Source organism: Oncorhynchus mykiss, chromosome 6, assembly GCF_057628025.1.
Source record: "Oncorhynchus mykiss isolate SJ-2025 chromosome 6, ASM5762802v1, whole genome shotgun sequence".
NCBI lineage: Eukaryota > Metazoa > Chordata > Actinopteri > Salmoniformes > Salmonidae > Oncorhynchus > Oncorhynchus mykiss.
In genome coordinates this window covers 49,512,202-49,529,322 of record NC_143027.1, presented here as the reverse complement: position 1 = coordinate 49,529,322, position 17,121 = coordinate 49,512,202, and the positions used below count along the sequence as shown (strand labels likewise).

At 43.0% G+C, this 17,121-nt stretch overlaps 1 protein-coding gene and 1 long non-coding RNA gene across 2 annotated transcripts; one reads left to right on the top strand and one right to left on the bottom strand.

Moving 5' to 3' along the window:
- Positions 1-572: 572 nt before the first annotated feature.
- LOC149982897 (uncharacterized) lies at positions 573-8,840 on the bottom strand. The gene is made up of 3 exons (XR_016496724.1): positions 7,903-8,840; positions 6,445-6,526; positions 573-1,584 (listed from the first exon to the last, which is right to left on the bottom strand). It is a non-coding gene; the product is annotated as an uncharacterized LOC149982897 (long non-coding RNA).
- On the top strand, positions 7,542-14,069 carry LOC110526080 (uncharacterized). The gene is made up of 7 exons (XM_090238133.1): positions 7,542-7,754; positions 10,135-10,785; positions 10,877-10,913; positions 11,156-11,436; positions 11,679-13,353; positions 13,559-13,637; positions 13,868-14,069. The coding sequence occupies exons 2-7, from the start codon at positions 10,619-10,621 to the stop codon at positions 14,029-14,031; spliced, it is 2,403 nt and encodes an 800-aa protein (XP_090094259.1). The 5' UTR covers positions 7,542-7,754; positions 10,135-10,618; the 3' UTR covers positions 14,032-14,069.
- The last annotated feature ends 3,052 nt before the right edge of the window (positions 14,070-17,121 follow it).

Here is a 17,121-nt window from a genome sequence, read left to right as displayed (position 1 = left end):
AGTTAAAAATTACTTTCACCTGGACCCACCCCCTAAGTGGCAACATTTGTGACCAGAACTTAAAACTACAAGGTGTGAATTCCAAGTTAATAATTCATGATAAGTATGGGTCAGGTCTTGCAATTATTAAGTTGAAATATTGCTGTGAACATACCTCTTAGGCGAACAGCATGGTGATGAGGTCCTGCGGGTGGATTTTTGGCGGCATCCTGCACTGCCATTCCTCCTCCTCTCCTTAGTCCAGTAGTTCATCTCACTGATCAGCAGCCTTTTTTCTCTCTCATCCAGACTGCCTAAGGAATCCTCAGACCCTGTCAGAGAGCACTGGGATTCTGGGGAGGTTGCCCCACTCCTCAGGTTCACCCCCATGATACGAGCTAGCGCTGGTAGGAGAATGCGGAGGGCTGTCTGGGTCACGACTTTAACAATCTTCAGACACAGCATGGAGAGCTGCTCGAATGTGAGCTATGGCCAACAAACAGAGTAATGTTTTTGTCATTCAAGCAATTCCATGACACCATTCCCTATATAGCGCACAACTTTTGACCAGAACCTTATGTGGAGAGACTTACGTTATTTTTCATGCCCTGCTGAATCACTCTCCATTGGCTAGAGAAAATAAAAGAAAGGAAACATATTTTACCTGCACACTGGTGTTGAGTTAGTGGAGTCACTAGATAGCCATGTCAGGGAAAATAAAAGTGTATTTATTTAAGCTATTAGCAAGTCCATGAGACATTTTGTTCTTGATTTACAGGAAGAGTTAGGGGTGTGTTTACAGTGATGTTGGGGTTAGGTGTAGTGTTTGAAATCCCATTTGTGGTTAGAAGGTGCACTATGACTATAAATTCAGAGTTGTTGTATGTGAGGTTGGAAAAAGACATGGGACTTGCTCATCAGTTAGACTCCTCAGGAAGGAGAGGAGGATTGGGGCACAGCATGTCCCAATCTTGAGAGAAGGCATTAGAGTCCTCTGAGCCTCCTTCTCCAGCTGCTCAATGATAGATCCCCTTTCCCGGAAACCACACCCGGGTGTCTGAGAAGACTCTGGGAAACCGCAAAGAGAAATCTAAAGTTGAATCTGAACTTGATCCCTAATTTCCTTCACCTTTAGGGATTTGATTGCACTGGACAGGTAAAAGCACATCTCTCCGCGGGCCTCCACTATATTGTTTTCACCTATATAGATACTATCTTCTCAGATTAGTGCTGATGAATTTGAACACAACCTGCACCCAACATGAAGTAATCTCGGACCTGCACCAATGCTGCTGTCCTCCTCCACAGAAGTCTTCTTGGCACAGCCACTGGACTTACGTTTAGCCTACGTGACAACAGATTATAGGTCTCATAGCAGATCTAAGGTCAGTGTAGCGTCTCCTCCTAATGCTTTAAGGCTAGGATTTAGTGATTAGTAAACTCTTCCTAGATCTGTGCCTAAGTAGGCAGAGCATGTGTAAAGGACAGCATATTTCTTACCTTGCCTCCTGTCCTGTTCTTGTTGGTCTCATGTGTCTCTGTTTCATCCTTCATGTTCTCCACGACTTTATTTTGGTCATCCGGGGGATCCTCCCATTTCACGCTCTGGTGGATAAATGAGAGGTCAATATCAGTCCTAGGTTGTGACTTTATGAAACAACTTATTCGCTCCTATTTTAAACAAAACGGCAATAGTGGTCAGATTTCAGTCCATGGATCAAACCAGTGAGACCTATTGCTGTGTTAGTGACCTACTATATTGTTAGTAATTTCTCCTCTAAACTCAAAATAGGCTAAATGAACCATACCTTGCTGTCATCTGACATGATGAGTAGCTTATTGTTGTAGGCTGTTTAGAGGAAATACTAATACCTCCTTTGAAAAAACGTCAGTGAACCATCGGCAGACAACTGAAGTGAATATGAAGGTCCTTGAATTATGCCAAAGCATTGTTGAATACTCGATTCCGATTGGCTGAAGCCAGAGCATTCTTCAAAGATGTCATACACACATGATGTCATAATTAGGCCTAAATCTAATGTCTATATGAATTGTCAATGTCATTAAAAAACAAATCAAAGCTTGTCAAAGTTCTGTCAAACGAAAATATGTCTAAGTGCACGTTTTTGCGTTTAATTTATGGTTTATCATGCATCGTCATTCATCACCATGCACAAAAACGTAACTCGCTGCCATCCATTAGCTATAATTCTGAGGTTGCAAAGCTGCAAAACTAGGACGTGCAATAAATTATAACCACTTGCAGAATAATTTCAAATCAAAGACGTTCCGCTGCATAGAGCTGACACGGTTCTTGGCGTCAGGGGACAGTGCCATGGTGCTGAAATGTTTTGAGTCTGGGCAGCACCTGAGACCGCGGCATGGTGCTGAAATGGAGCAGGGCTCAGTTCTATGGATATCTCATGCGGATTTTCCTGCTAGCCTATGTATAACGATACTATAATTACATTATTTTCATCCATCCATCCGTCAACACAAATGGCATGTCAACGTTCCCCAAATAATAATGCAATGAAGCCAAGCCAAGATGTATGGTTCTTCATCCAGAGGACGAAGCACCACTGTATCATCTAAAACCTTCAGAGAGATCCCTTAAAACTGTAGTATACATTCTCCACGGCTGTTATGGTAGCTAGGTTAACTTAGCAAGACATGGACAAATCCAACGCATAGCGTTTCTACTGAGTCCTGCTTAGAGGTGGCTGACCGTCATGTTGCTAGTTGTAAATGACGCTTTTAAAACAAGAATAGTTATTTGTAATTGATCTGGGAGCTAATTATTGCAGAGAGAGCCCAGCTACACATCCTGCTCGCTGGGCTCATTATGGACAGCCAATGAGCAGTTCAGGTGAAAAAGTCAGACAGATCTGATCCCTATAACATACATGATACTAGGATCCTGTAGCAACCTGCCGGCCTGCACAATCCTCCATGGCACGAATGCTACACGCGCAATATGGTATGCTAACATCCCACAACAATTCCCCAATTGGAATTACTTGTCTAAACTTCCAATCATAATTATTTTCTAATATCAACCATAGTTTCTGCACTTAAGGCAGACTTGCCATTAGAACAAGATGGAATTAGGACAACTGTAAAGCTCATTAAACGTAGGCTAAAATGAACCTTACCTGGCTGTCGTCAGCCATTATGTGTAGCCCGTTAATTAAGGCTCTGCGCCTCTGATACTGCAGCTGTTCTGTAACTGTTAAACTAGTCTAATCGTATCCGTTGAAAACCCGTCAGTGAACCGTCCTCAAACACAATGAACTGATGTCAATATGGACATTAACCTTCACATAAAGATATCAAATACATGACGTCAGATATGCCTAGAGGTATTGTTGACTTGATCAGAATACATATCATAGTGTCACAGTACGTGCTGTTGACAGCCTACCCCGAAATCAAACAGGAACATGGATTTTGTGAAATCTGTTGTGAATGTATAGGAATGTTTTTACAATTGTATAACTGCCTTCATTTTACTGGACCCCATGAAGAGTAGCTGCTGCAGCTAAAGGGGATCCACAATAAATACAAATACAAACCCAATGCACCATGATAACACATGTATCAACTTGTTTTGACAAATCACATGGGATATGACAGTTCCTGATACTGAGATACTGTAAATCAACAGACCTTGAGAGGAGATAAAACATCATCTGTTGATCTATTTCACAGGTTTCTGGTGGTTTCTAAGCATTCTACATGTGTTGGGGAAGGAGGGTGGGATCTCTCCAGAGCATCTAATTACATCAATCATGTCTTGCCATGCATGTGATATGAGATAATGTTATCACCACGTAAATATACATTGCCTAAGGTTGCAGTGCTATACTCCATGGAGACAGTGCTCAATGTTCATTTTACATGATGGATATATGCTACTCCATTTCATACAATCAATCATCAATCAATCAGTACAATTTATTTATAAAGCCCTTTTTACATCAGCAGATGTCACAAAATGCTTATTTCGACACCCAGCTTAAAACCTCAAATAGGTTATAGCTTGTCCGTAGAGCTCAGAGACATGATTGTGTCAAGACACAGATCTGGTGAAGGGTACCAAAACGTTTCTGCAATATTGAAGGTCCCCAAGGACACAGTGGCCTCCATCATTCTTAAACGGAAGAAGTTTGGAACCACCAAGACTCTTCCTAGAGCTGGCCGCCAGGCCAAACTGAGCAATCGGGGGAGAAGGGCAGTGCAGTGGAGTAGCTTCAACAGCCATAGGCCCAGGGATTTCACATCACATTCCATGATGTAATGCAGAATACGGCTTCACACAGAACAATCACCAAACCCATAAGATACAGTGCCTTGCAAAAGTATTCGGCCCCCTTGAACTTTGCGACCTTTTGCCACATTTCAGGCTTCAAACATAAAGATATAAAACTGTATTTTTTTGTGAAGAATCAACAACAAGTGGGACACAATCATGAAGTGGAACGACATTTATTGGATATTTCAAACTTTTTTAACAAATCAAAAACTGAAAAATTGGGCGTGCAAAATTATTCAGCCCCTTTACTTTCAGTGCAGCAAACTCTCTCCAGAAGTTCAGTGAGGATCTCTGAATGATCCAATGTTGACCTAAATGACTAATGACGATAAATACAATCCACCTGTGTGTAATCAAGTCTCCGTATAAATGCACCTGCACTGTGATAGTCTCAGAGGTCCGTTAAAAGCGCAGAGAGCATCATGAAGAACAAGGAACACACCAGGCAGGTCCGAGATACTGTTGTGAAGAAGTTTAAAGCCGGATTTGGATACAAAAAGATTTCCCAAGCTTTAAACATCCCAAGGAGCACTGTGCAAGCGATAACATTGAAATGGAAGGAGTATCAGACCACTGCAAATCTACCAAGACCTGGCCGTCCCTCTAAACTTTCAGCTCAAACAAGGAGAAGACTGATCAGAGATGCAGCCAAGAGGCCCATGATCACTCTGGATGAACTGCAGAGATCTACAGCTGAGGTGGGAGACTCTGTCCATAGGACAACAATCAGTCGTATATTGCACAAATCTGGCCTTTATGGAAGAGTGGCAAGAAGAAAGCCATTTCTTAAAGATATCCATAAAAAGTGTCGTTTAAAGTTTGCCACAAGCCACCTGGTAGACACACCAAACATGTGGAAGAAGGTGCTCTGGTCAGATGAAACCAAAATTGAACTTTTTGGCAACAATGCAAAACGTTGTGTTTGGCGTAAAAGCAGCACAGCTCATCACCCTGAACACACCATCCCCACTGTCAAACATGGTGGTGGCAGCATCATGGTTTGGGCCTGCTTTTCTTCAGCAGGGACAGGGAAGATGGTTAAAATTGATGGGAAGATGGATAGAGCCAAATACAGGACCATTCTGGAAGAAAACCTGATGGAGTCTGCAAAAGACCTGAGACTGGGACGGAGATTTGTCTTCCAACAAGACAATGATCCAAAACATAAAGCAAAATCTACAATGGAATGGTTCAAAAATAAACATATCCAGGTGTTAGAATGGCCAAGTCAAAGTCCAGACCTGAATCCAATCGAGAATCTGTGGAAAGAACTGAAAACTGCTGTTCACAAATGCTCTCCATCCAACCTCACTGAGCTCGAGCTGTTTTGCAAGGAGGAATGGGAAAAAAATGTCAGTCTCTCGATGTGCAAAACTGAGAGACATACCCCAAGCGACTTACAGCTGTAATCGCAGCAAAAGGTGGCGCTACAAAGTATTACCTTAAGGGGGCTGAATAATTTTGCACGCCCAATTTTTCAGTTTTTGATTTGTTAAAAAAGTTTGAAATATCCAATAAATGTCGTTCCACTTCATGATTGTGTCCCACTTGTTGTTGATTCTTCACAAAAAAATACAGTTTTATATCTTTATGTTTGAAGCCTGAAATGTGGCAAAAGGTCGCAAAGTTCAAGGGGGCCGAATACTTTCGCAAGGCACTGTAACACTTAGCACAGCCAAACATCATGTATCACATGAAGAGGCACGTGTGTTCTCCAGATGTGATACCTTGTCATGGACCTGCTGTTTCGATCTTCGCTCTCTCTCTCCCTCTCCCCCACCTCTCTCTCTCCCTCTCTCTCTCTACCACACCTGTTGTCTCGACCTCTGAATGTTCAGCTATGAAAAGCCAACTGACAATTACTCCGGAGGTGCTGACCTGTTGCACCCTCTGTAACCACATTATTTTGTTGACTCTGCTGGTCATCTATGAAGAATGTTTGAACTACCGTACTTGAAGAACGATCTGTCCAGACGATCTGGCCATGTACGCTTATAATCTCCACCGGCACAGCCAGAAGAGGACTAGCCACCCCCCAGAGCCTGGTTCCTCTCTAGGTTTCTTCCTAGGTTCCTGTTTTTCTAGAGAGTTTTTCCTAGCCACCGTGCTTCTAAACTACAAGCTATAGCAGAGCTCTAAAACATCCTTACCTATGCAATGTCCATCAGTAGAGGGAATCTCAGTCTGTTCCTGGACTGAATGACAGTCCTTTTTGTTTGCTCTCTTGGAACGCTAACAGATGAAAGGTAAAGAAAATGGTACAGAGAATAAATAAATGGAACACTTCTGAATCCAAGGCAACAATTTAGTGATGAATAAAACATTTATTTAATGTATTTGTCTTATCATAACCACATCAATAACATCAGCACCTAACTGGAACCAAAAACAAATGCTAACTCCCTGCTATAGCTTGAAGTTGATCCTGAGTTTGGTCATTGAAAAGCAAAGGAAGCTCCTTCTTGCTTTCTGCTTAGCCCCCCTCTCTGTCTCAGCCTGGTCTGATGGGTTTGTTGCAGCAGAAGCTGGTCTTGACGCCTCCTTGCATCCCTGTACCAGCTGCTGGGTCAAGGACTTTACCAGGACTCTGTCAAATGCAGGGTCCTGGGAGGAAATAGCTGCTTGCAGGGTGTTATAAGAGCCAAACTCCTCCATGAGGTTTTTATGTACACCTCTGAACACCCTTTGGATGTTCAGGTTCTGGGAATATGCCTGTGTCCTGGAGAATCTGGATGCAGCACAGAACTCAGACAGGATTTGTCTGATGAGTTGCTGAGATGTTTCGGTCAGATCTGCTGCCTGTTGGGAGGGTCCATCTAGGGCTGAAGGTCTGATCTCCGATAGAAACCTTATCACCAATATGGTGACAATACAGATGCCATCATCTTTGCTGGAGTCCATCAAGTACTGCAGTGGGAATGCAGTGGCACTGCTGATGTCCGGGATGATTAAGAGCTCCCTCAGATGGCCAGAGCTGCTGGGGATACACACCTCCTTCTCTTCAATGTCAATCCCATCTCCCTTTGGTACCAAAGAGGTTCCCTTGCTGGTGAAAGACGGAGTGGAGGATCGAAAAGAGGCTTTAGCACTCGGTGGTCGGCTGCTGTCAGTCATTGGACTGTTACGATTTCTGGGCATGGTAGAATATATTTAGGCCATAATACGCAGACAGGGGTATGGTGGGGTGCGGGTACAGTAAGCCCAAGCACTGGGTGATGATAAGAGAGGTTGTATCTCTGGACATGCTGGTTGTAATGGGTGAGGTCACTGCATGTGTGGGAGGTGGTACAAAGGAGGTATCAGAGGTATGAAGAGTGGAACTAGGGGCTCCATTGTAAACCAAAACAATGATAACTAACCTGAACAACAGTATACAAGGCATATTGACATTTGAGAGAGACATACAGCGAGGCATAAAGTAATCGCAGGTGTTGATTGGGAGAGCTAGCTAAAACAACAGGTGAGACAACAACAGCTAATCAGCTAACACAACAACAGCAGGTAAAATGGCGATGACTAGGCAGAGAGGATCGGATTAACTACACACAGAGCCTGAGTTCGCGGATGGGGCCGACAGATAAAAAATAAATAACTCCAGAATGGAGTACCGTGATTAATCGACAGTCCAGCAGGCATCAGCTATGTAGCCAAGTGATAATAGTGTCCAGAAGGCAGCAGTAGATGGTACAGGGAAGGCGCCATTACGCTAGCACGCGGGCTACACAGCGTTTAAAGTTAGTAGCCCTCCGACGGAGGCCGGTTGAAGGCACAGCGGATAGAGTATTCGCCGGCAGACCAGTCGTGGTGGTGCGGCGTGGGGCCGTGTCGACAGAGAATCCAAGCCAGATGGCGAAAGAGGTATTGTAGAATTTAGAATGCTAGCAGGGAGATGCGCCTGGCTCACGGCTAACTGGTGCTAGCTTCGTGGCAGTGGCGTTATCCACTATAGCCAATCGGTAGCAGCGATGAACCGGTGCCAAGGTCCAGAGTTTACAGCAAGGATCCGGTGGAGTATTGGGCTCTAGCTGTGTATGAGTGGGGTTCGGGAGAACAGCTGAGTAGGCCGGGAGGTGGGCCTCAGGGATAGCTTCGGTACTGGATGCCACGGTGAGTACAAGCTAGCTGTGAGCTAGTTAGCTGCAAGCTGTGATCTAGCTGTGAAGATCAGAAGTAGTGGTCCAGGGATTACGGCAGGAATCCGGCGTTGTTGTGGAAAGACAGTCCGATACTAGTAGACTGGCGAGTATTATCCAGGCTAAGAACAGGGCTGGTACCTGTGCAGAAGGTAAAAACCGCTAGCATTGGCTAACAATGACTAAATAGCTTGTAGCGAATTAGCTGGTTAGCTTCTGGAGGTTCTTGAATGAGTTCTAAAATTTAAAAAAAAATAATAATAATAGCGATACCGTATCACATTGGGTGAAACAGGTTACCGGAAGGTATAATCGAATTAAAAATCGAAAAGAGATTGAAAATATAGTTGATATATATATACACACACACACACACACACGAAAAGTACACGAGACACGAACCCAATGCTGACAACACAATACCCCCTTGCGGTGCATCAAATAATTGCATCGCTCTTACAGCTATTCTATTCCATTGAACAAAGAGTGTTACCTCTTTACTATTAGTGTATTGCTCTCTGTTTCTGACTGATAATAGGACGTAACACAGGGATGAGGAGAAAACAATCATTTGGATCCTACACAACACATTGTTGTACCTAAATAATTCCACAAGAGGGCGACATATAAACATTTCTTACAACCAATTAACATCTACTGCCTTCAGTCCATGACGTCCCCGACTAACTAAAAGTCTGCGTCTGCAAAAATGCTCTTTTATCATAACTCGACATGAAAGTAGCAAAGCCAAAACAGTCAATGACATGCTTTTCGGGATTTACAATTAGCTATGGTGGAAGAAAAGGTAAGTGAAATATAGGGGAAGGTAGAACATGTTTTACAGTAAGTTTAAAGTTGTTATCACCAATTTAGCTCTGATAGGCCTTTGGCAATCCAAGCTTTTGGGTTCGTACTCAAGGCTACTTGGTTTAGACCTGGCTATAGCCTAGGGATACAGTCCAATAATATCTCCCTTCTCCTGAAGTGTACACTCTCGTTCACTTCTTCCTACAAATCTAAAATCATTGGATTGGTGGAGGCATGGGCTAGAGAGGAATATGCAACCAAATAGCACCTTATTCCCTAAAGTAGGCCTACTTTTAAGGAATAGATCAATCAACTGGCTCACTAAATGGGGTACCGAAATAAATTCAAAAGAGGTCGACATGAAATTAGACTAGGTTTATTTCTGTTTTGACCTGCTGAGTCGCAGTGCTTAGTGAACAGATTTCAATGTGGGCCTAGCTGTATCGAAAACGGTTGATGGGGAAATTGTGTAACCTGATCTGATCAATATATTTTCCCCCCAATATTAATGAGAGGATGGGAATGTGCAATTAGCCCCTGATGTCATAAAGGTCTAACATTCCATGACGTGGTATGAAGTTCTTAATTCGTCAGTGGCTGCAATATTGTCCTCAGTAAACTCAACATGAGTGAAAACAACACAGACAAGGACAAGTTTTTCGAGATATAAAAAATACTGTATGCTATTATGGATGAAGAAAAGGTAGGTTAAATGACACTAAATATTTGGGAATGTAACTAAGGAAAACGTCATTTAAGATAACATAGGCTATTGCAAAACAAATGTATAATTCTCTCTATTAAGTCAATCACGAGTTTAGCTCTGATATGGCTGTAGCTCTATGATGTCCTTTGCAAGAATCTAATCTGACATTGACATAAAATTCCTATGTCCTTCAGGTAGTACAGAGAGATGATGATGATCCCCAGAGGGAGGGGAGGGAGATTGCTGAGGAAGAACCAGTGGCCCAGCTCAAGAAGGAGCCCAAGACAGGAAAGGTAAAATGGCAGGAGTGACAGGGCAACTACTAGACTAGTAACACTCAATTGTCACAATAGCTGCGTTGACCTGATGTAACATGTCTATTATTTGTGATCTGGAATCTATTCTATTATATTCTATCCAAGGCGAAGAGGAAAAGTAGTGCCAAGAAGTCAGGGGAGCAGGGCACTGATACGGATGCAGGTCATAGATTTTCCCTCTGTAGTATGTTGGTTCTCTAAACCTGAATATCATAGATAAAGGTCATGTTAGAAACTGGAGTCAAACTGGAGTTAGTGAGAAATGTTGCATGGATAGTTTTATTCAATAGTCCTAATGTAGCAATTTTATCGAAGTATTGTATTAAGAGAAAAGTGTCTGACTTATCCCGAATTGTCCTATATGGTAATAACATATTTAGGATTGAGGAATAAACACCCGGACAGAGGATCTGTTATTGAGCTCTTGGAGAAGAATGCTCTTAAGGCTGCATTCGGCCCAGGCAACAAAGATGAGATGGAGGACTGCTACCCAATCCTCATCTCATTCATGCGCAATCTTACTGATGAGTATGTTAGAACCATGTTTTGCTCTAGCCTCACATATTTTGTGCAGAAGGAAATAAAAAGTAACTAAAACACTTATTTTTTTATTTTCTAGGCAATGGCAAGTGATCTATAAAGGATTTAAAAAACCTGTAAGTTTCTCCATCAGCCTTTGACCTTTGATTTGGGAATGTTGTGTTGAATCAAGAGAGAGGAATTAACCATAGTTCTATTCTGCTATTACGTTCATTAATCTGTCATACTTCATCCAACTTTGAATTCAGTCACAGATAAGGAAAACGATGTTGATGAAATGCATTCTGTTCAATCTAGAATACTTTACATCAGTTTCATTGCCAAACCTGCTGTGTTCTGTTTTGTTTGTGCAATGCAGATGACAAAGGAACAGCTTGCAAAATTGTGCAAGACCATTGTCAACTTCATTGCACAGACCACCCTGCAGATCCTGCTGCCGGCCCTGGCCCGCATTCTATGGGTGACAGGCTTTTATGACAACGCTGACTCACTCAAGAGGGGCGGCAGTGCAAGATCCTTCACTGCCTTTGAGCAGAAAAGACTGGAGCTCATCCAGGAAGTAAAATATTTGGCGAAGGAGATGTGTAACTGTGGCGGCAGGGCTCTCCGACCAAGGTCTAGCACACCCTCTTCCAAGAGGTACTGTATGTTCCCCATAATGTGTGTGTGAAGTTAATCCTAACCCTCAAACTGATGAACAATAATTTCTCCATTTCAATATTTTCCAACTTTCTAACAGGTGTGTTTTGCAATATCTAATGCACACATATAAATTTCATTTAGAATACTCAATTATAATGCTTGTTAGATTTGTTAGCAGTAAGATATCGATTTTCCAACTTCAGACAGCAATTAACATGCTTTGCTTGTTCATTTTAAAGTTCCCAGACCTCACTGAAAGTCCACCTGGGAATGCCAGAGGACAGTATCATCAGCAGTGTCCAGGAGCAACTGTCAAAAACTGACCAAATGGTGGCTGCAGGACAGCTTTCACAAATAGATAAAGTGGTTGGAACTATGCTGGAGAACATTGAGAAGATAAGCAGCGAATGTGGCGAGGAATCGGTCTTTCAAGAGTCACTGCGGTCTTCCTCCTCATTGTCATTCTCAAATGCCAAATCACAGAAGACAGAGTGGGAATTTGCACTCCCTGGCACTCCCATTCCTTCTGAGTTACCCGAGAGTCCTGCTCAGCCCATTGTAAGATGCTCAGTCATTGACATGAGCGAATCTACTAAGCCAAAAACAATGGTGTGTGATGCCAGAACAAGCATGTTTGCCATAGCCGATACCATCATGAAGAAGGTATATCCAGAGGCAGAAGGGCAGGTTACATCTCACCCTGATCTAACAGATGCAATAGCTAGACTGGAGGAGCTCACATCTCAGGGTAGGATTGGTGCTCTCTCCCGTGATCTCAGTCACCAAGTCAACCGCATAATTTCTGATAGCAACTTGACCCCTCTGGGACTGACAGTGGCGGCTGGAAAGAGTGCATCTGATACCATCCTTTCGAAGCTGAAGAGGAATGACAAGGTGGGGAAGCCCACAACTTACGAGCTGGTTCAGCTGTTTGTAGAGGAGTCTGTTAAGTGCCTCCTGCTTCCTAGTTTTGTGCCCTATTCAACTTCAATGAGTTTGGCTCAGGAGGCCAAGGTGTTGGCTAGAGTGTCTGAAGATAGAATTTCATGCTCTTCTTCTTCATCAGTATTTAGTGACACAGTCAGTCTCTTTACCAAAGTTATGGTAAGCCAGGTCATGTACTCTGTGGATTCTGATGCAGAAAGTAGAGGATCCTCTCCAACTGAATCTCTCCAAACATCTGAAACCACTATATCTGATGTAGGCAATCTATTGAGTGGCAAGTCCTCCCTTCGGCTGTCTCCTTCTGGCGTCATTATGGCAACAAGCGAGACCTCCAATGCAGCACAAATCTTGAAGGCCAACATTGATGGAGAGGAAGTGGATACCACCAGTCATTCTGGTGTAGCTCAAAACATTGTCAGGGACGATATGTCAACCAGCCCAGACATGGTCAAAGATGTCACACTTCCAACCCCATCCTCTGATAACTTGGGCAGTGATGATGACTTCACCGGCCTCATCAGCATGTTAGTGGTGAGAATTCTAACAGAAATCCAAACCCCAGCAGAAGATTACCCAGTTGACGTCACACGCAAGTCACAAGACCTGATCCCCAAAGTTATGGAGGTCTTCTGTGCATGGTCAGGCTGCTCTGAGACACAAGCCTATCCAGAGAACTTGAGGATTCATAAAGTCTACAGAGTCGTCTATAAAAATCTGTTGGAGGAGTTTGGCTTGGAGAAAATCCTCCAACAGGCCGTGTCGACTCAGGACTCTTCATTTGATAGGATTCTTGTCAAGTCTTTGAGTGAAGCGCTTCTCCACAGATGTAATGAGGCATTGAGGGCAGCCTCAAGAACATCAGTCAAAACCACCGGGCCTAAGGCTCTTCCACTGGCTGAGGATGTGAGGGCTAGCAGCGGGAAACTATCTTTTCTACAAAGGCTGGTCAGGCTGACAAGCAACTTAAAGGTACAGCAAACGTATTTAAATGAATAGTTGTGGGAGATAATGTGAGTAAACAATGCTATTCAGTGTAAAAAATATAAAACCATCCGTTCATTCCAAAACCAATCATAAATGTTGTTGTGCTGGTGTGGTAGGTGTGATTGTTATCATCATGAGGTTGTTCAGCTGTGACATTTTTTAAAACATGTTTTTCTCTTTAAATACTTAGCTATTCAAGAAGGGGAACAAGAAGGATTCCCACCGCTCTGAATCAGAACAAGTACAGACCACTGCTGAAGATGGCATGCGTAAGTTCACACAACTGTTTGAGATATTGGTGTACAAAGAAATGCCACTTAAAAATAACCTTACAAAGGTTATATACGCAATCAGTAGTCATCTCTTATGTAAAAGTAATTATATTCTCCAAAACTCAAGCTGTTGGTTCTCATTTATCAGTGTCAGTTATGTTGAGTTGTAACATACATTACATCATTTCTAAATTAAAGTGCATGTCAACTCTCTCTCTCTTCTGTAGTGCCCAGCATAGTGCCCCATGCTGCCATGTCTGCACTGCCAAAGGATCTCCCCGCCAGCTCCCAACAGGAGACGCCTCACAAACGTCCACTTCTCGTCAGGATGTTTTCTGCCATCTCCAAAGGCCTGTTCAAGCCCTTCAAACAGTCCTTAAAGACCAAGTAACTTAAGACAATTTATTAAACGTCATTCATTGCTTTAAATTGGCCTTTGTCTTCTTATGTGCTCCCGTTAACAGACCAGATTACAATACTGGTCTTTTAAATGTTAGCAGTGATAGCAACATTAACTATAGTGGTGTGTATAGTCCTTCTTCACAGTCTGACTCTTCTGACACTGTGTGACATGCCCTCTGATCCAGTGATCTAGGATATTCTGAGTGGCTTTAGGCCTGAATCTCTGCCCTCCTGCCCAAATAAATGTTTTCTCTTCTGATATGTCTGCCACTGTCAGCAGCCAGCAGGGGAAAACAGACAGCGCTGTTGAGAGCTTTCTTTTCTCCCTCATGACTAAAACACTGAGAAAGGCTTTTATCTATTGCAGCATATTCCATCTTTTGATTTAACCTATTATACGGTAGTAGTACCCATTATTTCCCAATGGTTATATCACAGGAAATGTGTTATAAGAAGTAAACTTACAGTGCATCCGGAAAGTATTCAGACCACTTGACTTTTCCCACATTGTTACGTTACAGCCTTATTCTAAAATTGATACAATTATTTTTTCCTCTCATTAAACTACACAAAACACCTTTATTTTAGCAAATTTATTAAGAATAAAAACAGAATTACCTTATTTAAATAATTATTGAGACCCTTTGCTACAGGTGCATCCTGTTTCCATTGATCATCCTTGAGATGTTTCTACAACTTGTTTGTAGTCCTGTGGTAAATTCAATTGATTGGAATTGATTTGGAAAGAAACACAGACCTGGGGGAAGGGTATGAGAAACAATATTCTCTGATCTGATGATACCGAGATTGAACTCTTTGGCCTGAATCAGGATCCTGGGAAAGATGAACTGAGCAAAGTACAGAGACCCTTGATGAAAACCTGCTCCAGAGGTTCACCTTCCAACAGGACAACGACCCTAAGCACACAGCCAAGACAATGCAGGAGTGGATTCGGGACAAGTCTCTGAATGTCCATGAATGTCCCAGCCAGAGCCCGGACCTGAACCCAATCGAACATCTCTGGAGAGACCTGAAAAAACTGTGCAGCGACGCTCCCCATCCAATCTGACAGAACATGAGAGGATCTGCAGAGAAAAATGGGAGAAACTCCCCAAATACAGGTGTACCAAGCTTGTAGCGTCATACCCAAGAACTGCTAGGAATCTGCTGTAATCACTACCAAAGTGACTACCACTGCTTCAACAAAGTACTGAGTAAAGGGTCTGAATGTTTGTAAATGTGATCAGTATTTTATTTTTAGTACATAGGTTTTTGATTAAAAAAATAATAAAACAGTTTTTGCTTTCTTATTATGGGTTATTATCTGTAGAGGGGGGGGGGGGGGACAACGACGATTGAATCAATTTTAGAATAAGGCTGTAACGTAACAATGTGGAAAAGGTCAAGGGGTCTGAATACTTTCCGAATGCACTTTATGTAATGAAAATATTAGCTGGTTGCCACTATAGATAGCTAGGTTATCCAGTGCGGTGGTAATACTGCCTGCCTTGGGAGATAACGTAGGATGCGTGCTTATCCGGATGCCAGAGACACAATCACAAGCTTTCTTCAGACTACATAGCTCAAACTTACAACGTAAAGATATGATTATCACTACATAGGTTTTTTTTAACAAGAAGGGTGTTTTCTATATCTACCAACTATGAAATTACAGACATCATAAACGGTAAGCATGAGAATAATATCATCAAGGCGGACAGGGACAATGTATGAATACACAAAACATTATTCAAATGGACATTCCCCAAATGAGCTATGCACCAGCCCATAGCCACAGGATATCTATGGAGTAACATTAATATATTCATCAATTTAAAAAAAGGCATGAATATTGTTTTTCTGCTTTTCTGATCTTAAACCCTGGATGTTGGTCCAGGTTTCCTCCAGGGGAGACCTGAAACAGTCGCGAAGGAAACAGCCGACAGTTACAGTACTGTGTTGAAGATAGATGATGACACTCTTAAAAGACAGGTCATTCCTTTACATGGAGCAGTTCCTTAAACCAGGTTAGATTCAACACAGCCACCTCAAACTGGACTCCACCACTCCTTCATAACGCTGGATCTCTTCATAACACTGCGAGTCAGTCACTGAGTGCATTTACACTGATGAGATGTCCTGTTTAGCCTAGCTGAAAGGGGAGCTCTAACTAGTCCTGTGGGCACCTAGCTGCTGCCCCCGCTGGGCTTGGACTGGGTCTTCAAGGCCCCTCCGCGAGCCTGGCCCTTGGCTGGCTGCTGCTGTACTGGGGACTCTGCTGCAGCGGAAACTGGGACCTGTTGGGCCGGGCTGTGAGGAGGGGGGGTCTGTATCTGAAGCGAGGCAGCTGCAGTCACCACCTGCTGCTGGAGGAGCTTCTGCTGAACCACCTGGGCTGTGCCTGCTGGAATCATCTGGACCTGGGGATGTAGTCTGGGTCAGGGCAACCGTCAGGGTCTGGATCTGTTACGAGACAGGAAGAGGGTCACAATAAATCAGACAGAAGACAACATGTTATAAAGTGTAAATTGATCACTCGTGGTTGTAATCTGTTGGCACCGTCCCTGGGTGTCACTTCTGTAGCAGTATTGTTAGAGTGTATGATTGTTTTTTTAAATGTATTTAAGAACAAATTCTTATTTACAACGACGGCCATAGGAACAGTGGGTTAATTGCAGACAGATTTTTACCTTGTCAGCTCGGGGATTTGATCTGGCAACCTCTCGGTTACTGGCCCAATGCTCTAACCACGAGGCTATCTGCCGCTCCACATACATGTATGTATGTATGTATGCATGTATGTATGTCCTCTCACTGTCAACTGCAATTATTTTCAGCAAACGTAACACGTGTAAATATTTGTACGAACATAAGATTCAAAAACTGAGACAAACTGAATAAGTTCCACAGATATGTGATGAACAGAAATTGAATAATGTGTCCCTGAACGAAAGGGGAAGGGCAAAATCAAAAGTAACAGTCAGTATCTGGTGTGGCCACCAGCAGCATTAAGTAGTGCAGTGCATCTCCTCCTCATGGACTGCACCAGACTTGCCAGTTATTCCTGTGAGATGTTACC